The sequence below is a fragment of the Phoenix dactylifera genome, chromosome 1 (genome assembly GCF_051530095.1).
Source record: "Phoenix dactylifera cultivar Ajwa chromosome 1, Ajwa_hap1_PhDact_Kaust_v1.1, whole genome shotgun sequence".
Taxonomy (NCBI): Eukaryota; Viridiplantae; Streptophyta; class Magnoliopsida; order Arecales; family Arecaceae; genus Phoenix; species Phoenix dactylifera.
Genome location: NC_143190.1, coordinates 7002404 through 7023336, shown reverse-complemented (window position 1 = coordinate 7023336; position 20933 = coordinate 7002404). Strand labels below are relative to the sequence as shown.

At 39.8% G+C, this 20933-nt stretch overlaps 2 protein-coding genes across 9 annotated transcripts in view; both read right to left on the bottom strand.

The window, feature by feature from the left end:
• LOC103709193 (vacuolar protein sorting-associated protein, putative (DUF1162)) overlaps nt 1-17692 on the bottom strand; it is a 45992-nt gene extending 28300 nt beyond the window's left edge. For 6 of the 8 annotated variants that reach the window (XR_005506444.2, XR_015976878.1, XR_015976879.1 and 3 more), the window contains exons 1-12: nt 17272-17687; nt 17072-17156; nt 11666-13929; nt 9693-9807; nt 7376-8251; nt 6708-7026; nt 6139-6623; nt 5515-5641; nt 5302-5426; nt 2257-2936; nt 2014-2131; nt 1795-1911 (exon numbers count right to left, since the gene is read on the bottom strand). Coding sequence is in view for 4 of the 8 variants with exons in the window: in XM_039114341.2 (XP_038970269.1) it covers nt 1795-1911; nt 2014-2131; nt 2257-2936; nt 5302-5426; nt 5515-5641; nt 6139-6623; nt 6708-7026; nt 7376-8251; nt 9693-9807; nt 11666-13929; nt 17072-17156; nt 17272-17552 (5592 nt within the window). In the remaining 4 variants the exon portion in view is untranslated. Of the gene's footprint in view, nt 1-1794; nt 1912-2013; nt 2132-2256; nt 2937-5301; nt 5427-5514; nt 5642-6138; nt 6624-6707; nt 7027-7375; nt 8252-9692; nt 9808-11665; nt 13953-17071; nt 17157-17271 lie in introns of those variants that run through there. The other 2 variants (XM_088719372.1, XM_039114343.2) reach the window with 2 other exon arrangements.
• A 1017-nt stretch (nt 17693-18709) lies between these two features.
• Nucleotides 18710-20613, bottom strand: LOC103709167 (protein JINGUBANG). The gene has a single exon (XM_039114344.3). It carries the CDS (start codon nt 20569-20571, stop codon nt 18970-18972), a length of 1602 nt encoding a protein of 533 aa, XP_038970272.1. The 5' UTR covers nt 20572-20613; the 3' UTR covers nt 18710-18969.
• Between the last annotated feature and the right edge of the window lie 320 nt (nt 20614-20933).

The window sequence follows — 20933 nt, the reverse complement described above, 5'->3', positions numbered from 1 at the left end:
ATTGACCTCATTTTTATGGTGCCTAGGCAGTCCATCTTTTAAAAGGACAAATAATATATAAAAAGACAACAATAACACTATCAACCTCATTTTTCTTTCAAATAATACATATAAAAAATCAAATTCACCATTACAGCATAATAGGAGTTAAGATTAATCAAAACAATGGAAAGATTTCATCACATGTTAATCAGCCAAGTCAAATGTGGGTGTAACAAGTGATAACAAAATCACATTATTAAAAGTTAAATCTGAAAAGATGAAAATTTGACAAGTCTTACCAAGAACAAAACCTAAAGCTTATAGCTAATAATTGAAATCTCATAATCACATTAAGAAAGAGGAAGAAGAGGAGAAAAAAATTCCAAATGAGAAGGAATAGAAAAATAGAGAAAAGATGGATTTGACAAAAATATGGATGAAAAGGGACAGAAAAGAGGAAGAATAGTAGAAAAAAACTTCCAAATGAGAAGGGAAAGAGGAAGAGTAAGATGAGAAGTGAAGAGGAAAAGGAAAATACTAAGTATTAAAAAAATTAAAACAAAATCTTCTAGGGTCTTTGGACTAGCGACAATCGTCGACAGCCTACTGGAAGGCTGCTGAACTTGATCAGAAAATCTAACATATGGTGCATAGGCAAATGGGTAGATGACAACTGGTAGAGGGCTGCTTAGTTAACCTAACATCGATCAATGAGAAAGCTGTTGGGTTAGGAGTGATGCAGGAAGCAATGATCAGAGTGGAAACAAATTATAAATTATAGTAGTCTCACTTCTAGTTCAGCTAAAAAAGTATATTTTAGTTGCAACAATGAAAATAAACTTAAGAAAGAAAGTACAAGCAAAAAAATGGAGTGTATGTATCTTTTAATGTAACAGCACCTAGTCGGTCACTACCTAGGCGATCTAGCCTCTCTAAGCGCCTAGGCAGACCACCTAGATTCCTAGGCAGCACTTTTGACAACACTACCTCTAATTATCTATATTTCTCTCTTTTGCTTTTTGTCTTCCACTACTTTATTTATTTTTCCTTGTAGCACTATTGCCTTTCTATCAAGACCCAACTGACCTTTCTGCAGCATTAAAACTTCACGACAAGTAGCCTTGTTCCATCCCATCTAAACTCTAGCTTAGGTCCAGTCAATACCAAAACCACTCCCTAGTCTGACCAGTTCGATCTGTTATCACAACAGAACTTATCTTCTGTCACAGGATAAGACAATGTCCAGGTGGTCCTATTTGAAGTCCTGACAAAGAAAATGCCTAACAATTCCCTATTTCTGTTGAACTTGAGAGCCTACACCAGCCCTTCCTTGTAGCTAGTCTGGTCTCTCCCTGATGGGGGCTCTTTTCTCCTTTCCCTTGTGGTACTACTTTGCTATTTGTCACCCACAAGTATTTAGCCTTGAGGTGGCCTTTTCCAATTTACTTGCATTCGGTGACAGCAGATCTAACCAGCTCACTTATCGCACGCAGTTTCATCCACCTATTAAGCTTTCTTGTAAGCCCTTTTGCATTTACACATCCTCTTTCACAGAAGATCCCCGTTGCATGAATTCAGAGAGATTATCTTGGGATACATTTCTGTCATCATATTGTCCAGCATTATTTAAAAAAGGCATTCAAATGCTTGAGCAGCCAGTTACCTAGCTGTTACTGTAGAAGGTATATTTGTATGTGTGTGACATGGAGGATGTGTATGTGCCATATATAGGATTTATTTATTTTTTATTACATGGAATTAAAATTATCATCTACAGGCTACAGCAATAGGAATCTTAGGAAGATCAATAACCTTGCAGCAATTTGTAAATATCATCGACCTTCTCACAGCATAAGGACCAGCTATATTTAATTTCCCAACCAAATAAAGAAGTACATCCAATGAGAGCTCAGTTAGAGATATATCCACCTGCCAAAAAGTCATGAGAAATTGTTTGCATTGACCTTGATAACATAACACATTTAACTTAAAACTAGATGAAAGGCAAATCAAGAATATAAACCTCCTCACCTGCTTCACCCCAAAATAAAAATAAACAGGCACTTTTTGATACTTGTTAACTAAAACCTGATGTGTGAATCTAGAACGGAAGAACAGAGATGAATCAACAGGAGAAATAATTTCCCTCCTGCATATTTTAAAATAGTTATAAGTATAAGAAAGAAGGTCTAGTTTGTGATGCGAAATTTGAAACAGGAAGACAAACAGATAATGAAAATAGAAGACATGCTAATGCTAAATTTGAGTGCTAACCAGAGGTTTTTTTGCGCATCAAAGTAGTTAACAGCAATCTGGAATGAGCTTATGATTCTGAATTTGGATGGTAATATCTGTCCGGTGACATGAATATCATTCATGCTGCCTTTATAGAGTGGAAGCTTGTCATTTGCATCTGAAACTTCATGAACGATGGTCAAGACAACCTTATCAATGGTAATAATTACAGATGGGAGATTTGCATCAAGTTTTGATCTCTCTCCTTCCATACAAGATGACTCTCCTTGAACATTTGTTCCACTAACGTCGCCAGAGAAGGAATTAGAAATATGCAACCTCCCAACATCATTCGCTGGAGAAAAATCATTGAGCACCTTTGCCTTGAATGGATTCCCCGGCTTCTTAACAAACTCCGGAAGGCCATCGACAAAAGCAACAGCACAGTCATTCTTCTGGTTCACTAGATAGAAAGCATTTCCAGAAGCTATTTTGCAAGATCTCATGTAATCATCATCGACATCATCCTCATAACTCTCAGGTTCATATGGGATGGTTTGCCAAAGGGCACACCTTTTACCATTGCTGCTAGATATTTCGACAAAGCCTGATCCTGGACTATAGTTCAGGCACAGTGGTTTACCTTCTTCGTTCGTGGCGTACAATGATTCCAAGGAAATCCATGATACTCTTTTTCTCCATGTCTTATGGAACCTCACCTAAAAACAGGCCAATTGAGAAATGTTTCAATTATAGTACTAAGGTTTACAGAAGAAACAGCATCTAAATTTTCAGATTCTGAGTATAAAGCTATAAGAAATCCACCAGTAACAACTATGCTTATCACTACAACAATCGTAGCATTATTGCCCTACTGTGACTTCCTAATATGGGTAAATAACAGTTAGAAAAAAAGCACAAAATTCCAAATGATAAAGGTGCACATGGTAAATCCTTTCATGTTTAAAATTCTAACTGCACCCAATGTCTAATAGATATTCTGGAAGGAGAATTATATTTCAATATCCCAACAAGTTACTTTTCTTTGTTAGGTAGGAGAAGGCGTATAGGCATTTATGATCAATTGCTCAAAATCTTTACCGCATAGTATTATAACAAGGAAGCTGATCAAAACTACTTTGCCATATCTTCTCTTTTGCTGCATTTGCCGACCACTGAATTGGTTCATTATCACACCTTCTAATATGGTGTACTTTATGGTCTTGAAGCTGTCCCCTTACTGATGTGATGTTGAATAGTAAAGGGTGCAAATTATGTGGTGGTACTTATGGTTGAAGTATTTTGTTCGGGTTCAACGTATGACCCACATTAAATGTTTGACTACATCTTAGTGTATATTTAAACAAGGAAAACAAATTTTCTGCTGGTAACTTGCAAGTCAGTAGTCTGAGGTATCACCACATAAGATGAAGCAAAATATTTTGTGGCTTCAAACCTCCGTGTAATCAAAAAAAGGTCTGATTCCCTCAACTATCAAAAGATTCAAAACCCTTTGAAGTTTGAACCATATGTAACTAAGAAAGTTCGTAAACAAGTCAAGCATCTAAAGAATTCTTGACTACATTCTGATTCCTGAGAAGGCATGATTATGTGATATCTGATGAAAGGCAGTATATAGTGCAGAAGAGACTATCACAAACCCTGAGATCAAGAAATGCAGCAAAAGACTTTCTCAAGGGACAAGATGCAAGGGTCAAACCTTCAAAGTGTTACCTAATTGCATTAGTTCGATTTATGTTATTCAAGCTTCCTCTCACAACTGCAAGCCTGAAGATGTCAAAGCATAGTCTTGACTATCTATGCATGCTGAGTCACCACTTAGCTTGCTTTCCCATGGGGAAAGGCCTCTGGAGTTTCTCCACACCCTAGGGCCTAGCTTGTGTGGAGAGATGAGAGAGAAGCGAAGGAACGGGGAGAAAGAGTGTGAAGGAAAGAGATTTTATTTTTTCACTTAAGGACCAGCCCTTCTTTTTTCAGAAAAGACCCCCTTCATAGGCTGTCAACATCTCATAATGTTATTAGGAGGGGGCACACATAAGCAGGAAGGCATGCTTACTTAAAAGTTGGCCCATTTCTGCTAATAAGGTCAGGAGAGAGAGGGTGCACTCCAAAATAGTGGATGACCCTTCTATCCTATGTTTTAGGAGAGGAGTGCTCCACTCCCAATTAGCTGGCCTTACCCTTTCTCCTAACTATTAGAAGGGGCGACCTTGATTTAAGTGCATGCCTTCTCAACTTCCAAAGCCAAACAAAGGCCTTTGTCTGGTATTTCTCTAAAATTAGCAGCTCAACAGGATCAATGGTGCTCCATCATGCACTCCAAATGCCCAATAATGCTAGAACATGCCCTCTAGTTAGATTTTGAGACCAACTTATCAAAAACATATGTTTATTGTCAATCAAAATAAAGCAGCAAAAGGGGAATGAGGGACCACAAAGGCACAAAGTGTTGTCATAGTCCCATACCGGTACCGGATCCTACCGGTACGGTACAGCTACATATTTCGGTACCAAACCGTATCGGCCCATACCGAACCGATACCGGCCCGAACCGACCAGTCCGTACTGGCTCCAATTTTTTTTTGGCTTTTAGCCCCATCTGTACAGTACCGGTTCGGCTCGGTTTGGTTCGGTACCGTACCCATATATCATAAACTGAGTGGCATCACAAATTACCTTAAAAACCAGATGCAAAATAAAGCAGTTACAACAGGGTTACATCATCTCGTCACTAAAAAAATATAAGAATCTGTCTCTTTTCTAATAATAAGATAATGGTATGAAAATAGAGTAAATACAATTTTGCAGGTCTCTGTTTTACCATGAATAACAAAATCAAAATATAGAAATTAAAAAAGCTGAAAACATACAAAGAAATTTACTCACGCCAAAAAAAGCCTGTTATATAATGTAAATTCATTTTTATGAAAATTTATCATAACAGTTTCATTCCATTCTCCATAAGATATATTACCTACACCAGTTACCAGTTAGTGATCATTATTTCAGATATTTCAGAAGTATATGCAAAATGAGACTTGGGGGAGAAAACCAATTACATACCCTAAAGAGAGCCCGTTCTCCAACAAGAGAGTAATGCAGTGCACCAACTAAACGATATTTTTTCTCTCTGTCTTCAACTGCAAAGTACATATGTTGGTGAAGATCCCAGATTGCCACAATTGCTCCTATTTAAAGAACAGAACTTTGTTCAAATTCATGATAACTTATGTAGATATGGACATGTTCTGTGAAGAAAGTGACAAACATAAATACCATCAGTAATCTTATTATCTGTATCAGTGGTCCATCCTTGATTCCTATAGGCAAAATTCCGCGCCAAGTTCTGGCTGGCCTTTGCAGTGAATATCCCACATAAAGGTGCATACAAAGCCAAAAGCATCTGTGAATAAAAGTATTTAGATATGCTTTATGAAATATATACTTGAAGAAGACATCATACTGCACTGTTACAAGCTCACTCAGTGCTGCGATAAGAATCAAATTAAAAAAACAAAAAAGAACACTAAAACCCCTTACCAAAAATGAGGAAATAAGGATTCATCTACAAAATTTATAACCATAAGCTTGCATTGCTTAGAATCGCTTGCAGAATTATATCTATTTCACATGTCCTTTCAAAAGTTGCCCCTTAAAAATGTAAAAGTGGCCTAATTAGCAAAATGAAATATGTAATGCAAGTCAAAGAAAAGAAAAAAGGGCTAAACTTTGCTCATGATGTAGATGTGACAACATTATCATATTAAGCAAATTGTTCTAATTTAAGTGTCACCCAAACCAGCAGAAGTAAACCATATCTCTGCAGTCCTCTAAAGAGATTACCAAAACATTCAATTAAAGAGATACTCAGAAAGACAAAAGGGGGGGACCATTGTTGACCTGAATTTCAGATATTGCTATTGTCAAATCAAAACCAGAAATGGAACCCTTCCCGAACCAATCACTCTGCACTAGCCCAAAGCCCAGTTCATTCCTCAAAACCATCTTCTCGATCTTAATAGAAGCAGCCAGATGCTTTAAGATGTAATTGCCATGGTATAAAGGAGAAAATCCAGATGTCTCCACCAAAATTTCCTGCCCAGGAGCTGGAAGATTTGCAGAATGTGCATCACCAAGGCCAGCAGGCATGCTTCTTGAAACTTGAGAAGCAAGAATATTTTCACCAGATCTACTATGAGATGACAAAGCAACTGCTGTATTGGAGCAAAAATGGGGCACAAGCGATTCTCTTGTTTGATTGAGCATATTTCTATGAACATGCTGACTAAAGATTGCCAAACGATTTAAATCAAAAAAGAGATTTTTCCCAGAGCTCATAAGCTGTAGGCTCATATCAGCTTCTAGAATTAGCTCCTGAATTTCATCTACAAAAGAAGTGAACCAAAAAAAAAAAACATCAGCATATTATAAGTAGGGTTAGTAAAATATAAGAAATTGCAATTATTTACCTGATCCATCCATAACAACAAGAGCAAGAGAAAACTGAGACAAGTCAACACTAAGTGCCTTGACAAAGTTATGTTCAAACATCTTCCTCTTTTCCGAATTTGAAGCCGAGGACACAGTGCCTATGTCGTGCTCCTCATTGGAACAGTTGGTTGATCTAACAATATGTTCACTGGAAAGTGTCAGGATGCCTCCTTTTTCAGATGATCTTCCAGATACATTGCACACCCATGAAAAACATTGCATGGCCAGCAGACAATATAGTCTATAACACTCAATGAACATAGCCAGTGTTGACGTTTCAAGAAAGATTAAACCACCCTGTCCACAATATTAACACTGCATAAGAAGCAAGCAATTTGAATCCATGTATTTTTTCAGAAAACAATAAAGAAGGAAAATGTGTGTTTAATGCCAAATTTGCAGCAAAGTACATGAAGCACTGAAACAAGACTGACTCTGATAAGCAGTATTAGAAAAATAAAATATTCTTCAGATGCCCGTGGAAGCAAGACAAAGAGCAGTCTATTTATTAAAGAAAAGAGAATATGGATGATAGAATGGCTGAACATGTCCAAAAATAATATGAAAAATCATTATTGTTTTTAAAGGAAAAATATGCGGCAAATGTATTTGAAACATTAACAGTTTATCTTCAAGCCATTATTACCTGGAGTTTGCAGCTGATTGTCTGGAGGTCCTCACAAAAGAAAATTGAAGTTTTTAGCATACTTGGTTGATGTGTTGCAGTTAGCAGGGTCTTCATACAACATTCAGCCATTAAAATCTCACCAAATTCAATCTCCATAAAAATCCAGCAACCAGATGAGGACCCAGGATTATCTGTCACAAGCAATCGACCTGCTTCCACATTATGATTAGGACCACATGAGTGGGTCTCAGGTTCTCCAGCATTCAGAAAGTGTCTTTCCACTTCATATGAACTCGGTAAGGCACCACCATGAGAACCAACTTGTAAACTAAATACGCAGTTACAAAGAGAGAATTGATGTAATTTTTTTAAAGATTGATCAAGCTGGGTCTTAAGCTGCAATATATCAGTGCCAACTTCCACAGAACTTTGATGGTTGAAAACAACTGACTGAATTTTCGAAAAATTAATCAGCATTTCTGCAAAACTTCCACTGCATGAGATCTGCATAAAAGATTTTTGAACAAACACTCCAATACCAAAACTAAGGAATTGAATCATATTCGTCATCATTATCTCCTTGCATGTAGATGGTACGTTGACATTGTCCATAGCACTGCTGGAAGCCGTATTGGCATTCATAGAACTCAAATGTTTATTTCGTGAATCATTCAAAATGATGTCCACTGACTCAGATTCGAGTGCAGCATCAACTAAAATTTGTGTATTTTTAATAATCATATTTTCATCAGTAGCTTTAGATTTTGTCAATTGTAGATCATCATATTTCTTGGCTAAAGTCATTAATTTACTGAAGAATTCTCGAGGATAACAAAGACTGGCAGAGTCGAAATTGCTAAAACCAGATGATGCCGAAAACATAGCTTTAAAAACCTGAAAGAAGAAGAGACGTGAATACAGGCAGTATATACAAATAAACAAAGTTATATGATACAAGCTATTTAGGAAACAGACCTACTTACACGAATGCATAGCATGGTGAAGAGATGAACCACCCTGATGTGTATCAAATTACACTAGATCATAATATTGCAGTTGTGTCTGTTTTTGCCAACAAGACTAACTTGTTTGATGCTATAACAATCAGCATGCCGGCATATTATTATTAATTTTCCAGCTTAAGATTGATAAAGTGAAAGCCTTGATGTAGGGTAACAATTAAGTGCTTTAGCAGGTTTTGCTAACCTCATCATTCTCCTGTGGTCCTAATCACCTTATCATTTCCCAAATTGTTCAAGCAATCTAATTTGCATATTGTTCAAAGATATTATGGACAGGTAAGTGAGGTCTGATTCATCAAGAATTACAAAAAATTTTAAGTTTTAAGAATAGAAATTAGAATTAAAACTTGAAGCAGAACAATGTACATGTGGCAACACCTACTGCAATTAAGATCGCCCTGCGTCATCCTTTTACTCTGATGTTAATTTAGCATTAGTTAATATAACTTGGCAAAGTCCAAGTCAACTACCCACATAACAAAAAGACAAATGCTATATAGCTCAAGAAGAAAAGAGAAAATGAAAAAACAAATGAATGATATTTTAAAAGCCACAGTTATTTTCATAACAATCACATATTACAAAGTTATTATCACACTCAATTACTTCGAGACTATGTTCTTGCACCATTAGACCAAATTTAGTAAATTTGACTTCATAGACGTCTACTATTAAGGAAAATAATAAGATTTTTTTAAAACAAAATCCATTCCCCATGTGGTAACTCTCTAAGCTCCAAATGGCCTGAACATTATAGTCTATGAGACAGAACCTTGACTAAGCACCTTGGTGAACTGTCAAGGCACCTTACTGGCTGCCAATGACAACCTTTCTTAGGGCACCCAGCTTGGACAACACCTTACGACCAGGAATAACAACAACAGCATACAACAGAACGAGCATTAGCTGGGCTGCCAAACATTCAATATTGGTATTGCTTTTGATGAGTTTGCCAAATCAGACAATACACCCATGTCAAGACAGGTTGATACAGTATGCAGTATAAGGTCAAGACGTACAGTACAGTCATGATTTCAAACCTTGCTTGAAACACATGAACATCTATCGGGTATTTCAGAAAATCTTTTATATGAAATGTGATTTAGGAATTCTGGTACTTTCCCATTGGGAAAGGGAGCCAAAATTATTGAACAAGGAGGAATAGAAAGGATAATATATATTCCAAAGTAAGACCGCATAACAAAGAGGAAAAAACAACTGTCCGTTCAAGTTTGTGCTCATCAACTTCCAATTAATATTCAAATCCCAATAAAGTTTGTTCTAACCAAAAAGATAGATAAAAATATCATTACCTGGAGAAAAATCAAAAGTTCATCCGCATATAAATAAACTGCAACATCAGTAGTAATTCCACTCAGACTAATTGATAGAACATCTACTTCTCCAGATAATGAACGAAGATAATCTCTGCAAAAGAATCTCAAATATTACAAAATTGCAAATCAACCGGCAAGCATGAAGATAAAATTTAATATTATCAAAATAAGACAATTAGGGAATGGGAGAACATGGCCACATACACTTGAGCATATGACCCTCGGCCCTACACATATATACAAACCAAGGTTCGTCGTCTCGGTACCGAACACCGTACCGGTGCCACGCTAGCACAGTGTCGGTACGGTATGGTATGAAATTTTTTTGGCATACTGAGTATCGGTACGCCACCTATACCGAATACCGGTACCGAACCAGTATGGTACAATACGCCCTATACCACCTAGTTCAGGCCGATACGGCATACCATGATGCAAACAGAAAACTAAATTCACAAAGAGTCTCATCCCAACCATAGGCAAGTGCAGTAAATGATAGAAAAAAAATGTCTAAAATTGATATGGTAGCATTAAGTATGCATTGAAATTTATATTTTTTGAGTTATGATTTTATAATAGTTTGTTTGGTTGCGCAAAAAGTTTCATAAAAGCTCTAATATCATGAAATTGATAATTTCGCTCTATATAGAATTTCCAAGTTCATGTTTTCTCTCCTTATCATCTCACATTTTTTCCATCGCCAAACCTTCTATTTTTAACAAGAAAACACATGAACAGTCCTAACCATGGTCTACCGTACCGGCCGGTACGGGCCGGTACCAGATCCTACCGGTACGGTACAGCTACATATTTCGGTACCGAACCGTACCGTACCGGCCCGTACCGACGCGTACCGGCCCGTACCGACCGGTACCGGCCCGTACCGAACCGATACCGGCCCGAATTGACTAGTACGTACCGGCTCCATTTTTTTTTTTGGCTTTTAGCCCCATCGGTACAGTACTGGTTCGGCTCGGTTTGGTTCGGTACCGTACCGGTACCGATGCCCACCGGTACGTCGGTACAGTCGGTACTGCATACCTTGGTCCTAACCATCGAACATAAAAATTTAAACTTTGGAAAAGGATAAGTTCATAATTTTGTAATGAATAACCTCCAAACCAACCAATTGAATATATTATCTTAATAAAATAAATGCCGCCAAACAAACATGTGAAATTCCATGGAAGGAGCAGGTCTTAAGCTATGCAGAATGAAAGTCTAAAATGCCTGATGATTAGGCATTAAATGTCTTGGTTGACGTTCAAGGTTTTGAATTCCATTTTGAGCATATCATAAAAATTAACATGATATTGTAGCTACATTCGGGTCCTCAGATGCCTTTAGGGTCAACTATAGAGATTTCGGGAATCCTTTTGAGTCCTTTGACTTGGATATTAATAAATCCTAAGCTTTCTTGGTCAAATGTTCCGCATCTCTCTCTCATGCACAAACAATATTATCCAGACAAAGCATAATTTAGTTCAAAAATATGACCCTACTAAGAACATCAAACAAGAAAGCCCGTACCGAACTTGTCCAATCTCTGACCGGTCCGGTTAGGCGTTAAAAAATAGTATCGGATAGTACCGACCCGAACCGGTCTGTGCCGGTTCCAATTTTTTTTTTAGGCTTTTGAATGCGTAAATCAAGCCGAACTAATGGTACCGGTTCGTACCGGCTTGAACCGGTACCAAACCGGTCCGGTGGCCAACTACACCTACTGGTACCGGTTCAGCAATCTTTGACATCAAATATCCCAATATCCTGACAGAAACTATCAAAAACGTTGCATTAGGTTGCTTACATGTATCCTGCACTTAGACACAAAATCAGTAAAACAAATAAATATACTAAAAAAGTGACGCAAAAGTTTAGGTTGAGAAATGAATTGACAGTGAAATTCAATAAATAGGGACAAGAGAGAGCAGGAGTACATTAGACTCTACCTGCAGATTGAGGAATGTATTGTTATTGACATAGGTCCAACAACATGAGATTTCTGATGTACTTCTAAATTGTCAATGGATACAGCTAGGCCGATGATTCTCAAACAAGCATCAAGCGCAATCCTCCCTCGAGCAACATATCTTTCACTGGCATGTGCTTCCAAAATGTCTAACGTGCGGGGTTCCTTAAACCAAATATACTCAGCATCCACCTCATTGAAACTTGACTCTTCAGTCAGTGCAGCTAAAACAGCTTTAGAAGCAGGCAACACAGCAAATTCAATATTTGCGAGATCAAACACAAAACAATAATTGTTCTTTTCCTGAGCAACTATAGGACTCTTGTATTGTTCAGTATCATGCAACAGCTGATCTTGTAGAAAAATTCGAATAGATGGTCCACCAATGACTGCTCCAATTTGGATGTTCCTGACTGGAATCATATTAATTAACAGAATCTTCAGCTTACTGGTGTATGATCTTATCCTATCCTCCATACTGATTTCAGGTTTCTCCTCATGTACAATTGACGAAGATGACGGACTCTGCATTCTCCCAATAGTAGTAGCCCAATGACGACAATGTTGCAGTTGCCCAAGCAACAGAGAAGAAAACTTTATAGATGAATAATCCAAATCAAGGTTCATTTTTCCAAGTGTCAATGTGCATTTATGAAGTCCATAATCTCCACTATCAAGATATGGATCTATAAGGAAGTTTTGAAGCTCACAAAGAACAAATGGCTGATCAGTATGCTGAAAATTTATCTCTGCATATATCTGACTAACTTTCTTCCACTTTGACCACAAGTTTGCAATATTATTTTCCAAGACAAAGATTGAAGCATTATCAGCAGAAATTGGAGAATCAATAGCATCTCGTTCTGATGGATCATATGCCCGAACAGGGTCACTCCACATGATTATCTTAGATTCAATGCCAGAACGAACTTTAGGTGCTTTAAAAGATAAGCTTTGCTTAATTCCTGGGTCATTATCCATAAATGAAGCCCTTGAAACATAAGACAGATGTAACCTCAGTTCGCCAAGAACACTAAATAATGATTTTGTAATGCTGTTGACTGTATAGTTAAAGCACAAGCACTTCATTATTAGACAAAGTGAAGGCAGGTTTACATGATGAAGCTTTGCTTCATGCTCAACTTTTCCACTAATAGGATCATGATCAGAAGTTGCAGAAGAAAGCGTGATGTAGAGTTCTCCTAAACTGAGAGTCATTTGAAACTGCAAACCAGAATCTTGAGAAACACCACCGAGAATAAGTGCAGACGATCTACTGATTCTTCGGTGCATACAAGGGATGCACAAATTAAAAAATAAATCTGCAGCTAGCTGATACATGAAGCAAATAAATCTCCAAAGAAGTGAAACGAGTGCAAGAATTCTTAACAATGAAGTGGTTACAAGACTGGTTGATGTTTTCAAATCAGTGGATGATGAGCACGATGATAATCTGTGACGTGCTATCTGTCGTGCACGTCCCACAGCCTCTGCAGGAAGTTTCTCCTCTAGTTCATTAATTAGTTTCCACTGATGTTTAACATGATTCAAACATTTGCTATTGTTGGACACCCTAGCAACATTTTCTTTTAATGTCATGTTAGCAGAATATCCAACCAATGATAGCAGTAACTCATAGGCACAAACATATCGTGACCATAGCACAACAATGTGAACTATTCTTTGCAAAAAAGTTCTATGAAGAGTCAAACAACCGAGTTTTTGTCCAGCTATCTTCCAGAGCTCCTGACCGTTCCTAACACCATCGCATTCTTTGGAAGATAATACATATGACATTACCAAAAGGAGAGGAATGCTGTCTGATGAAAATTTGATGTCTGCATGTGCTATTTGAACGCCAAATCCCAGTGGTTGAGAACCTTTTAATCTGACGCATGTTGACAGACCCATCAAAGATGTGATGCAGTTTGTGTAATCATTATCCTTCAACCTGAACTCCAGACTATTGCAACTAATAGTTAAAATTCTCTCCTTTCTAGGCAGAAGTAATGAGTGTAATATTCCTCTTAAGAAAGAACTGTACTCAAGAAGCTCAGGTTCCAAACAAATATCATTCATCTTCAACACACAAGCATGATATGCATTCATAAATTGCAACTTTAATTGGATGTCTTGGAGTTGTACCTGACAACAACTTAATAAAACACCAGACAAAGGCATTGCTATATTTCCTGAAGAAGACCTATACAGAAGTCCTTCGATCATTTCATGCATGGAAGCACCCTGAAAATGATAAGAAGCATATCCTACAGTGTCTGAGCTAACAGTATGTTCATAGAGGTTGAAATAAAATTATCATGCTATGACTGCATATATTAGATACCTCATGTATTCTTTCCTGCAGATTCACATATGAACACTCATTCTACATGTGAAAAAAAATGTCTGAGCACAACAAGTAAATGAACATGACAACAGGACAAACCATGATGCATAGAATGCATGTTAGACATGTATTATAAGCATCATTATCATTGCCCTTGTCTTCTTACATTTAAGCCTTCTTCAGATCATATTGCCCCAAAATCATGTTTAACCATGAGATTTATCATCCTCTTCATGTCTTATAAGTTAGCCTTCTGACCTTCTCACTAGAACAAACTGAAAAGAGTTCCCTTCAGTTAAAAATTTTGTTTCATACAGTAGGTGTCCTCCATGGACTCTATTTAGGCAATCCAATATTTTTTGTGTGTGATGGTGCAATGCACACAATGGTGATGTCACCAAGAGTGGTACGCATACTTAACTTTTGTTCAAGCCATCCATTTTCCAACCTGTCTCTTGATTGGATTGAGCATGTTTTCCTTGTTCGTTTTCTAATTAACCTTTTGACTTAAGTATGTCAGTGCATTGACTGTAGGGGTGCCAATGGGTTGGGTCGGACCGGGTCACCCAACCCAGTTCCTTGTTCGGATCCAAATGTTGGACCCAGACCCAACCCAATAAAAGATCGGATCAGGTCGGGTCAGGTCCACAGCTACAATTTTTGACCTAATGAGTCATTTGGGTCGGGTTGGATCCATGCATAACCCGGTCCCAATCTAAAAAATTGGGGTCCGGGTCGGGTCCAGTTCAGGGATAAAAACCAATACTCTAATGGCTTTGCTTGCACTGCAAATAACTGTATCTAAAAAAATTTCACTTTCTTAAAATAAGATTGATAGAGATATAGAAATATGTATAAAGATAACAAATAAATATTTATTTTGCTTAAAATGGGTTAATGTTTATCATATTTAAAATGCAGAACATGCTTAAGATATTATTAGCACAAGCTGGCATGACTGAGTTTAGGTATAAACCAAGTTTAGATATTATTAGCTATTTATTGGCCCACTATTAGTTCATTAAACTAAAGCAGCAAGTTGCATAGAACAAAGGCTCACGAGGCTCAAGCTGCCTGCAAAAGCCCTACAACCACTAAACCTAACACTAAACAAATCCTCGACCTAATGATACTAAAAGGTTGGGTCCCCATTGCCAGATAGGCAGAATAAACTTATGCACCTCTACCTGTTTTCGGTATCAATGGCATTTGCTATTTTTTTTTAAAGTTGATTTAATCTACAACACCAATTCCACTACATGTTGTTGCGTCTGTTGCTTCCTTTTCCTTTTAAAAAAATAAATTCTTCCATACATATTTTTTTCTTTTCTTCTGATTTTATGCCAGCTAAATGTAATCAATAAAAGCATTCATACTCCTAACGAGCACCAATCTCTTACCTAACCCGCCTACCTTCATGAAAAAATGTAACCCCACAGTTTGAGACCACCACGAAGCTCGATATCATTATATTATTCTACATTTCTACTCCATGTCAACTTCAGAACAGCAGTTACAAACAGAGAGTTAAGATTATGGGCTGGGCCTTAAGCATTAGCTAGGCGGCTGGGCCTACACCCCTGCAGCCCACGGGCCCAAATAGTTTAGCGGGTTCGAGTCGAGTCAGGTTGGGCCGGGTTGGATCCAAATTCAGAAAACCCAGACCCGGCTCCGAAAATGAAACAGGTCGAATTTTAGAACTCGGCCCAGCCCCACGGATCCTTTAAAACAGCTCGGATCGGGTCCAATCAGGTCGGGTCGGATCGGGTCCAATCAAGTCGGATCGGGTCAGATCACGGGTCAACCCGACCCATTTGCAGCCTTAATTGGCTGTGATTTATGGAGATGTAATTAGCATGTTAACATGATTATCATTTCAGTCTATATTTAATTATTCATCCAGCCAAAGCAATAATATAACTAGATAGTCCATATCATATTAGACTGTTCGAGAATAACATGGTAGGTATCAGCAATGGCCCATGTCGCTACTTATTTAGTAGTACCAAATCATAGTTAAGCAACATATTGTGCTACAAGGTTAGATAAGTTTTTTATCCTGAATATATAGGAACGACCTTAATTACCTAAAATGGGAACAAGTGCAGAAGTGGAATCAAGTACAGATATGAGGAAGTGGGACTTTAAATCCGAAAAATAGATAGGGAAAAAGGGAAAAACTTAGAAAGTGGAAGCAGGTTCAGGTTTCCAAAGAGTCCAGAGCAAGTGTAGTACCCTATATAGAATTTTCTCAGCTACTAAGGCAACTAGAAATTTGCATATTTTCTGCTTCTTTTTGCTACACAGTGGTGGTACACTATTCAAAAAATGGCAGCTAAAACAACAGAAAGAAGAAGGATTCAGATCTGAGTTGTTTGGACCTGGTCAATCAGATCCAAAATTGAGCAGAAATTTATCCTAGACAAAGACCAGTGCCTAGTTTGGTGCAAAATTGTTGCCAGGTCCAACCTGAATTAAGCAAACTTGTGCCCAGCCAACTCAAAGTCGGCTATGTTTAACTCAATCCTATCCAGACAACCACATTGGGAACAAGCTCTTGCAAGCTACTACCTGTGTTACTTGTTTCCAGGGTTTCTTGAATGTCAACGCTATTGGACATTCGGTCGTGGCATGAGCTAGCATGCAAATGTGAATTTCTTTGAACCATTCCACGCTAGAGTTTTCTTCTTTTTTTTGTTTGTTTGCTTGTGGGACTGCTGGTTTGCCCTTCTAATCAGAATTTATCTGGTACTCTTTAATTAATCTTTGCTTCCCTTTTATATTTGTTTTTGCTAAGTTCATGGCTATGCAAACACATTCAGTTGCTCTATTGGGCTTCCATCTTACTTCATGAACGGGCTCTAGCCACACCAATCCTTGATATATCATTGCATTCGAAAAAATTTAATTCCTATTATCTAAATTTCAGCAACAGTGGGTTTACCGGTTCAAAGATAGCAAGGCAGTGGCACCAGGCTCAAAACATCATCAATAGATTCGAAAGAACTCGCATCAAGAAATTTAAAGCCACTAAAATACCTGAGGATCGACCAAAGCAATTGCCTTCTTCCTCTCTCTTGCAGCTAAATCTCTTGAACTCGAACGCTTCTTGCTTACAGTTTCCCTAGAAACCATGGGCATACCAACCATTAACTTCTCAAAACGCATAACTAACGCAAATTACAGCCAAAAAATATTTTAAAAAAGCCAAGAAACGGTATAAAAGATTCAAAACAAACCTTGAAGCTAGGGTTACATCGACACCTCGCATTTGAAGAACGAGGGAAGGGCTCGACCATGGAGAAACCCGAATATGGACTTCCCCAACCTTAAAACTTTTGAATTCTAGAGACACAGAGTCGTCCATCAAAGAATTGAGTGCCGAGGGATCCAAGGAGAGGTTCTTGGCTCTCCCATAAGATCGTAGAAACCCTAGTTCGAGCTCCATATCTGGTTCTTCTTGCAGCCATGGCCGTAGCTGAGCCGCTACCTTCGATCGCAGTGCCTCCGCAATGAACATCACGGCGGATTGGTATCGAAGGAATCGAGAGGTTCGAGTCGTTCATCAATCGCTGCTCGCCATCACGCGGACGGACACCGGGGACCTGAGAAGAACCGCGAACAGGAGAAGATCATAAGCGTCTTTATCTGTGGTATCTCACTAATATATCGGCACTTTAATATAGAGAGCCAACAAAATAGGCAAATATTGCTGAGTTAAAATAATCGTATAGATCAAATAGACTCGATGCGCAGAACCAATGAAGTAAGTAAAAATAACCAATTTAAAATAGTTTTCTACATCAATTTAATATTTTTATCAATGCACGATAGACTGCGCATGAGCGATACCAATGAATAAAAAAAAAAAAAAAAACATGGCTCATGCCACAAACAAACTTTGCTAGAAGCATATTATCACTAATTTAATAGAGCAAATTAATGTGCTAGGTGACCATGCCTAGATATGTTTGATTTGTTTAGTTAAAATAGAAAAAAATACAAAACTATGGCACATGTAGTCCATACCTTCAATTTTAAAAATATATATATATATTAATATGTGTTTAATAAAAAAGAGTTAAATGGATACATGCCCTCTCCATAAAAATTTGCCAATAATAGCGATACTAACATTGGATGCATTTCCTATAGCACATCTGCTTGGATAAAACAAAAAAAAAAAAAGGTAGAAGAGAAAGAAAGAGAGGAGAAAAGAAAAATATATATGTATATATATTTTAATAGAATAGGAGCAATCCCAAACTGTGTGCTAATAAAAACTATGGTTAGAAAAGAAAAAAAATTTATCTAAACTATCTAATTTTGTGATGAAGAAGACACAAATTATTTAAACATCCGTTTTGCTTTTCCCCAAACCATCCATTTGTAGAGGAGAAAAAAATAACAAGATAGAAGTGATTTATTCGCATTTCTCTTCTCTCTTTTTTTTTTTTAACCAGATAAAGAGAAACTCAATTTCTCCCATTATTTTCTTTTTTTTCCCACGTTCCAATCCACATTAGAGAAAGTAAACAGAAAACTCAGTAAAAAAAAATTGTAGACAAATTTTTTTTATAATTTATATAACTAGTACATCCTGCTCAATCACTAAAAAGTAAAGAGAAGGGGGGTGTACATCCTACACAATCATGAAAAAGTAAAGAGAGGGCGGTGTAAATCAAAATTTTGCTTGCAGTAGCATGATACAAACTCAAATCTCAAATCCATCAAAACGCTTAACCATGTATACAAATCTCTACTATTGGGTACACGCATCAAGACATTTCTCTATCATTGTTTTTATCCACACCTTTCTAACATCAACCCAATCTCTGCTATTCTGTACATCAAAAACAAAGCATCTCCGGCTGGTATATACATCTTTCTTAAATCTTTCCTCTACCACATAGAGGGCATCAACATCCCGCACGTGTTCAAGAGGCAGCCCGCACGCTGGCCCTCCTCTCTTTCAACTCCGAGAACACCGGCGAAGAGTAGCCCTTCCCGGCCCCGCCAGTGCCGTTGCTCCGCCGGTACGTCCCGCTCTGCCCTCGCACGTGCGGGGGCGAGCGCCGAAGCTCCGCCTCGGGTCGGACCCGCACGTGCTGCGGCGTCCGCACGACCAACTCGGATGCTCGCTCCGGCACCCGCCACAACTTGACGGACTTGTCCAGGCTCCCACTGTACACCACCCAGCGCGGGCCCGCGGGCCCACCGCTCTGGTCCTCCTCGATGGCCACACACTTGACGGGCGCCGCGTGGCCGGCCAATATCGCGAGCTTTGTATGGTCCCCGCTCTTCTCCCTTCGCCACACGCACAGCGTCTTGTCCGCCGACCCGCTCACCACCAAGCTCCCGGCGGCCGCGAGGCACAGCACCGCCATCTTGTGCCCGCGGAGCACCCCACAGTGAGCAGGCGGCCGGCCGGCGCCGCGGTTCTCCCAGAAGTTCACCAGCCCGTCCGACGACCCGCAGTACACGGTCCCCCCCGCTGCCGGCACAACCGCCAGTGCCGTCATGGCGCTCTCCCGCCGGAGCAGCGTCTGCACCGCCACGTGCCGGGTGGCGCCGCCCCTATTTACCCACTCCCGGCGCCACACCTTCACCGTCCCGTCGGCGGAACCGGTGAACACCAGCCTGTCGAACCCCGCCGCCGCCACCGCATTGATGGCGTCCTCGTGGGCGTTGATCGATTCCAAGCACTTGGAGTCGGAAATTCTCCAGACTTTTAGGGTTTTATCCCAGGAGCCGGAGTAGAGGAGACCCGCGTCCTCGTCGAGGGCGAGGCAAGAAACCGCGTCGAAATGGCGCAGCCAGACGGCATTCCAGTGCCGCCGGACCTCAACGTAGTTAGAGGGGTTGATGGAGCTTTTGAGGAAGTCTTTGAGACTCGGAAGGGTGCCGATGCGCTTGTGGACGGCGGGGCTTTGGGGGGAAATTTTCCAGATGCGGATCTTGCCGTCCTGGTGGCCAGTGAAGATCTTGTCGCCGGATATGACGATGGCCTTGACGAGGCCGCTGCTGGACTTGAAGCCACCGAACTCGCGGCGGCCCTTCCAGATACGGATGTTCTTGCTGTCGGAGCCGGTGTAGAGGAGGTCGCCGGCGGTGGCAAGGGAGTACACGTGACCCTCCTCGCGGACGAGGGAGTCGAGGAGGCCGGCGGAGTGGGGGTCGTCGGAGGGCTGGACGAGATGGGTCCACGGGGACTTCGCAAAGGGGGAGGCCGCGGGGTTCCAGGGGGAGAGAGCATACGGGGAGCTGGCGGCGCTGGTGGGGTTGCGTTCGGAGAAGTAGGTGGGGCTGGCGGTGGCGGAGGTGGGGGTGGGGAGGTCGTCCTCACTATTGGATTGGTTAATAGGATCGCGGAGGAAGTTGGAGAGCTTGGAGTATCGCCACGGCGGGCTATACGGCGCCGCCGCGGCAGATGATGCTTTCCGGTCTCTCATAGAGATTTCGTCGAATAGGAGCCGAGCACGGAAGAGAGGAAGTGTGGACGAGACGGAGAGCTTTTCCGAAGGCTTCCGAAGAGGCATGGGAGGGCATATATAGAGGCGAGGGAGGGGAAATGTGGAGCTGTGGTCCGCGGCGGGCGTGAGACGCGTGTCGGGATAAAACTTAGATCAGAAGGGACCAGTGCTGAGGTGGCATTATAGTTGATTGATGACGTGTCCTATATAATTGGCTGCTGCCCTGTAAATTTTGAAAAATAAATAATTTCAAAGGAGCAACGCTGGGGCGACAAGTGCACTTTCCGGTAGGCTCATCACTTTGTTACAGTTGGAAACTATCATACGATAGCATTAGGGTAGATTCATGGAGTTGCATGAATACTTGCTAGTTGTAGATATCATTCCAATCTTCCAAAGGTTCATACTAAAGGTGGTGAGATGGATGC